We start from the raw sequence: 3,089 nt of genomic DNA on the forward strand, positions 1-3,089 counted from the left end.
AAAGAAAAAAGAATCCAAAAATATGAAGATCTTGTAAGGAGCCTCTGGGACAACTTCAAACGTACCAACATCCGAATTATGGGGTGCCAGAAGAAGAGAGAGAGCAAGATATTGAAAACCTATTTGTAGAAATAATGACAGAAAACTTCCCCTACCTGGTGAAAGAAATAGACTTACAAGTCTAGGAAGCGCAGAGATTTTTTACAGAGAGGAAGGGACCCTTCAGTCTGCAGGCTGATGCTCTATCCGCTGAGCCACACTGGTTAGGGCTAGCCAAAGGGTTTAAAAGCAAGTCTTCTGGGAAAGCTTTCACTTTCATTGAGGCAGGTGTATCTAGCTCCCCCCTTTTCCTTCTCTGAACATAAATGTGATGTCTGAAGATGCAGTAGCCATCCTTTATCTAGTAGATAACTAGTTATCTTGCTAAGAATAGAGCCTGAGTCTTCAAAGACACTAGTAAACCCGTACACGACCCTGACCTAGAGACTACTTGTGATGTGAGATAACTAGCTACCATTATACTTAGTCACTGCTAGACAGGTTTCTTGTAGCTGGAAGTATTTTTAATTGGTATGCATGGTGTGAGCCCAATATTCTGGAAACAATGAGCAAAACAATTTTAATATTTCTTACTAATGCAATTCATAAATTATATTAGAAAGCAATTATCATAATTATATTGCTTTCTAGGGATTACTTTTTATAGATAAAAACTCACAAAGATCCCTGGCTGGTTGGCTCAGTTGGTTGGAGCAGTGTCCCATACACTGAAAGGTTGTGGGTTCAATTTCTGGTTAGGGCACATACCTAAGTTTTTGGTTCGATCCCCAGTCAGGGTGAGTATGGGAGATAACTGATCAATGTTGCTCTCATACTTCACTGTTTTCTCTCTCTTCTCTCCATTCTCCTCTCTCTAAAATCAATAATCATGTCCTCAATTGAGGGTTAAAAAACAAACTCACAAAGAAACAATTTAAAATATAATTTATTTTAGTATCATGATATGTATATATGCATATATACTATTTTAAAAATAAGCATGTACACTATAATCATTATAAAACATAAGTCAGCCTTACTTTAATATTATCAGAATAAAAGCATGTATAGAGTCAGTCTAATATTGTTGCATTTGCCTTTTAAAGTTAGAACCCATAAAATATTTAGCATATATTGTATTTTATCTTATTTCAGTTGTTATGTCATTATCATATAAATATCCTTAGGAATGTGCCAACTTATAACTTACATTCAAATAGCCAAAATCTCTTGCCAATAATCTCTGGTAGATTAAAGTACCATTAAATCATGTAAAATGAGTAATCTAAAACATACTAGCCTAAATTAAAACCCTGAGGAATTAAAATATTTTTACACAATAGTTTTGGTTAAGTGCAATTGCATGTTTGTACTACTTTATTTAAGGTCATACTTGGTAAGGCATAGTAAAATAAAAATCTACAAAAATTACAATCTAACTCTGCATTTTATTTTTTGCTACATAGTTGTTTTATTTCCCCCCAAAATAGTTTTTGCATGTCATTATGGACCTCTTCACCACCAGCTGGCTTATTTGCTTTATATATAGTAGCTAAGATTTATGCGCAGTAAGCTGAACTGCTTTCTATGGTGGTTCAGACAAAACGCACCTGAAAAACTACATGTTAGAGAGTTCATGTCCGTGCTCAACCATGGCCTGCACAAACTGCTTGAAGACTCGATCCATATAAGTGGACTGCCTTGGCCAGATGCCCTCCAGAAAACCAATATGGCCTCCATAAGAAGTAAGGACCAAAGCAACATTTGGATTTTGCTTAGCAGTTTCTATTGGAATAGCTTGGGGAAAAGACAGGGTGGGTAAGAAAGGGAAGGAGAGAGAAAAAAAATATAATTATTAACAACTTTTGGATAATAAGGAAATAAGGAAAAGTGTATGTCTTTATTATTTCCAATCATTAAAAACAAAACACCATTAAACACGTATTTGTAATGAGTATGGCTAATGGAATAAGTCTGACTAATTTATATTATCTATATATGTTTTTATTGACTTTTGAGGGAGAGAGGAAGGAAGAGGGAGAGAGAGAAACATTGGTCAGTTGCCTCCTGCATGCATCCAGACCTGGGATCAAACCCACAAGCTGGGTATGTGCCCTGACCCAGAATTGAACAAGTTCTTTCTGTGCATGGGACAATGCTCAAACAACTGAGCCACACTAGCCAGGGTATATTCTTATAACAGTTCATCTTTACAATTATGTATTGGACCATCATTTTTGAAAGAACCAATTCAAGTGTTTAATCATAACACAAAAGAACAGGCCCAATCTTGTTATGAGAAATTAAAGATATTTCAGTATATGTGCTGCCGAAGTGAGCACAAGAAATTAAAAATATTTCAAGGAATGATAAATAGTTACATTATGCAGCAAGATTCCCACTTAGGTGTTACACCAGGAAAGAAAAACAACTAATCTTATGACCTTTGTGAGAGTTATAAATTCATTATGTATGACTTTGGTTAACTTTACATGACGTTAGATCCCAAATGGTGGCTGTATCAAGGATTCAAAATTATACCTGTGATCTGTATAGTAAAAACATACATAGATAGCAAAAAAGAATGAAATAAAATACTACTCCAAGTGGTAACAGTGATTATTTTTGGGTGGTTAAAAACATTGGTGATTATTTTTTCTTTATATTCCTCCGAATTTATATTTATAGTCAGGAAAAAGAATAACTTTACTTTGAAAATATAGTTGCTATATGTAAATAATTCAGCAGTAATGAGAGTCTTTTTATATGCTCTACAAAAATCTTCCTGAGTGAAAACTTTAAGGATATGAATTAAAGCTGTTCTTCCCCCCTCCACCCCCATGCTTAGAGTTCAAACAATGAAAATGTTTTGATTTAAGATCTATAATGGGCCCTGACCGGTTTGGCTCAGTGGATAGAGCATCAGCCTGCGGACTGAAGGGTCCCAGGTTCGATTCCGGCCAAGGGCACATGCCCCGGTTGCGGGCTCCATCCCCAGTGGGGGGCGTGCAGGAGGCAGCTGATCAATGATTCTCTCTCATCATTGATGT

General features: G+C 35.9%; 1 protein-coding gene across 1 annotated transcript in view; it reads right to left on the bottom strand.

Moving 5' to 3' along the window:
- Positions 1-969: 969 nt before the first annotated feature.
- ABHD3 (abhydrolase domain containing 3) overlaps positions 970-3,089 on the bottom strand; it is a 72,807-nt gene continuing 70,687 nt past the window's right edge. The window contains exon 9 of the mRNA XM_015562679.1: positions 970-1,836. Within this exon, the coding sequence (XP_015418165.1) occupies positions 1,658-1,836 (179 nt within the window). The 3' untranslated portion in view covers positions 970-1,657. The remainder of the gene's footprint in view (positions 1,837-3,089) is intronic.

The sequence above is a fragment of the Myotis davidii genome, unplaced genomic scaffold (genome assembly GCF_000327345.1).
Source record: "Myotis davidii unplaced genomic scaffold, ASM32734v1 scaffold96, whole genome shotgun sequence".
Taxonomy (NCBI): Eukaryota; Metazoa; Chordata; class Mammalia; order Chiroptera; family Vespertilionidae; genus Myotis; species Myotis davidii.